The sequence below is a fragment of the Jaculus jaculus genome, unplaced genomic scaffold, assembly GCF_020740685.1.
Source record: "Jaculus jaculus isolate mJacJac1 unplaced genomic scaffold, mJacJac1.mat.Y.cur mat_scaffold_180_1_18734_arrow_ctg1, whole genome shotgun sequence".
NCBI lineage: Eukaryota > Metazoa > Chordata > Mammalia > Rodentia > Dipodidae > Jaculus > Jaculus jaculus.
The window spans coordinates 1,530-3,477 of NW_025423437.1; the positions used below are offsets into that span (position 1 = coordinate 1,530).

Here is a 1,948-nt window from a genome sequence, read left to right on the forward strand (position 1 = left end):
ATGAGTTCAGATTCCCAGAATCAACCAGAATACTGAGAATCCCTCAAATCTCATAGGGCATAATTATTGCCTATGCAGTATTTTACAACAGAAGGCATTTTTAAACAAAGTTAAAGGCAATGACTGGCAACCAAGCTTAACTTATTATCAGAAAGCAAGCATTTGTTCACATATTTCCAAATTCACAAACAGATATTCACATGTAAACATATAAAAATAATAATAAAAATCATGAATATGTACCATGGAGAAAGGTGGTAGTAGAGAGACTACAACCAAAAAATCATACCTTATGTTATTGTAGTAGAATTTGGCCCTAGTCTTTGTAAGTAAACCAAATTTCTATAGAGAAAAGCATCCAGTCAACATGCTAACATGATGTGTAAACACTTAGGCAACTAACCACCAGTGGAAAATAAGAAAAACTTTTCTTCATACCTAATAGGTTATTTCTCTGAAAATTAAATTGTTAAAGAAACTTTATCCAAGAGAATTGCTGTCTTCAAAAAAAAATTGGACCACATCTTATTGAGGAAGCAAGAAAACCAAACAACAAAGAAGTCATCTTGCTTAGAATTCCCTAATTCTGCTAAATAGGAAAGCATTTGCTGAGCTTGCACTTTGTTGTGTAAGACATGCCCCATGTCAAGAAACTCTCCATAGGGAATATAAAATAAGTCAAATGAAAAGCTGTATTAATATAATTATTGTGTGGCATCTTTTTGTAAATTGTAATACTTTCCCAAATAATAGGAAGCCTTGTGTGTCAAATTTTTCTTTAGTATTTTGAATACATTAAGTTTCTTTTTATTTCTTAGAATTAAAAACTCAACAGAAAATGCACTGGATAGAGACTGATGATTTTAAACAATGCCAGAATACCGTTTACCAGAAGTTACATCAGACTTGTTATCAAGGAACAAACACAGGTGACAGGCTGTATGAATGTAGGACAACCTTTATCTCTAAGTCACACGTCACTAATCATCAGGGAACTCAAGCAGGTAAGAAACCTTATGACTGTAATGTGTGTGGAAAAGCTTAACTCACCCACTCACAACTCACTGTGCATTATCAATCTCATACAGGTTATAAGCCATATGAATGTAGCAAATGTGGGAAAGCTTTCCTGTCCAAGTCACATCTTAATAAGCCATATGAATGTCCTGCATGTGGAAAAGCCTGCATTACAAACTCAGATCCTAATAAGCATCAGAGAAATCAGACATATGAGATCCCTTATGAATGCATTGAATGTGGGAAAACTTTCATCTCCATGTCACAACTTACTAATCATCAGATAACTCACACAGAAGAGAAATCATATGAATGTACTGAATTCGGAAAAGGCTTCATCCACAAGTCACAGTTAAATAATCATCATAGAACTCACTCAGGTGAGAAACCATATAAATGCACTGAATGCGGAAAAGGCTTCCTCTATAAGTCAGTTCTTACTACGCATCAGAGAACTCACACAGGTGAGAAGCCATATGAATGTACTGACTGTGGGAAAGCTTTCATCAGGAAGTCACATCTTATCACGCATCAGAGAACGCACACAGGTGAGAAACCATATGAATGTCCTGAATGTGGGAGAGCCTTCATCTCCAAGTCACAGCTCACTAATCATCAGAGGACTCACAAAGGTGAGAGACCATATAAATGTATTCAATGTGAAAAAAGCTTCATCCGCAAGACAAATCTTACAAATCATCAGAGAATTCACACAGGTGAGAAGCCATATAAATGTACTGAATGTGGGAAAGCTTTCATCTGCAAGTCACGTCTTAATGGGCATCAGAGAACTCACACAGGTAAGAAGCCATATGAATGTACTGACTGTGGGAAAGCTTTCATCAGGAAGTCACATCTTATTACGCATCAGAGAACGCACACAGGTGAGAAACCATATGAATGTCCTGAATGTGGGAGAGCCTTCATCTCC

The 1,948-nt window shown here is 36.4% G+C and overlaps 1 protein-coding gene across 1 annotated transcript; it reads left to right on the forward strand.

Annotated features, from left to right (window-relative positions):
* Positions 1-818: 818 nt before the first annotated feature.
* LOC123457262 (gastrula zinc finger protein XlCGF7.1-like) lies at positions 819-1,733 on the forward strand (the record flags this gene model as incomplete). The annotated part of the gene is made up of 2 exons (XM_045141222.1): positions 819-1,004; positions 1,089-1,733. Coding segments are annotated over 2 exons (831 nt in total), but the record flags the coding sequence as incomplete, so codon positions are not given.
* Positions 1,734-1,948: the final 215 nt, after the last annotated feature.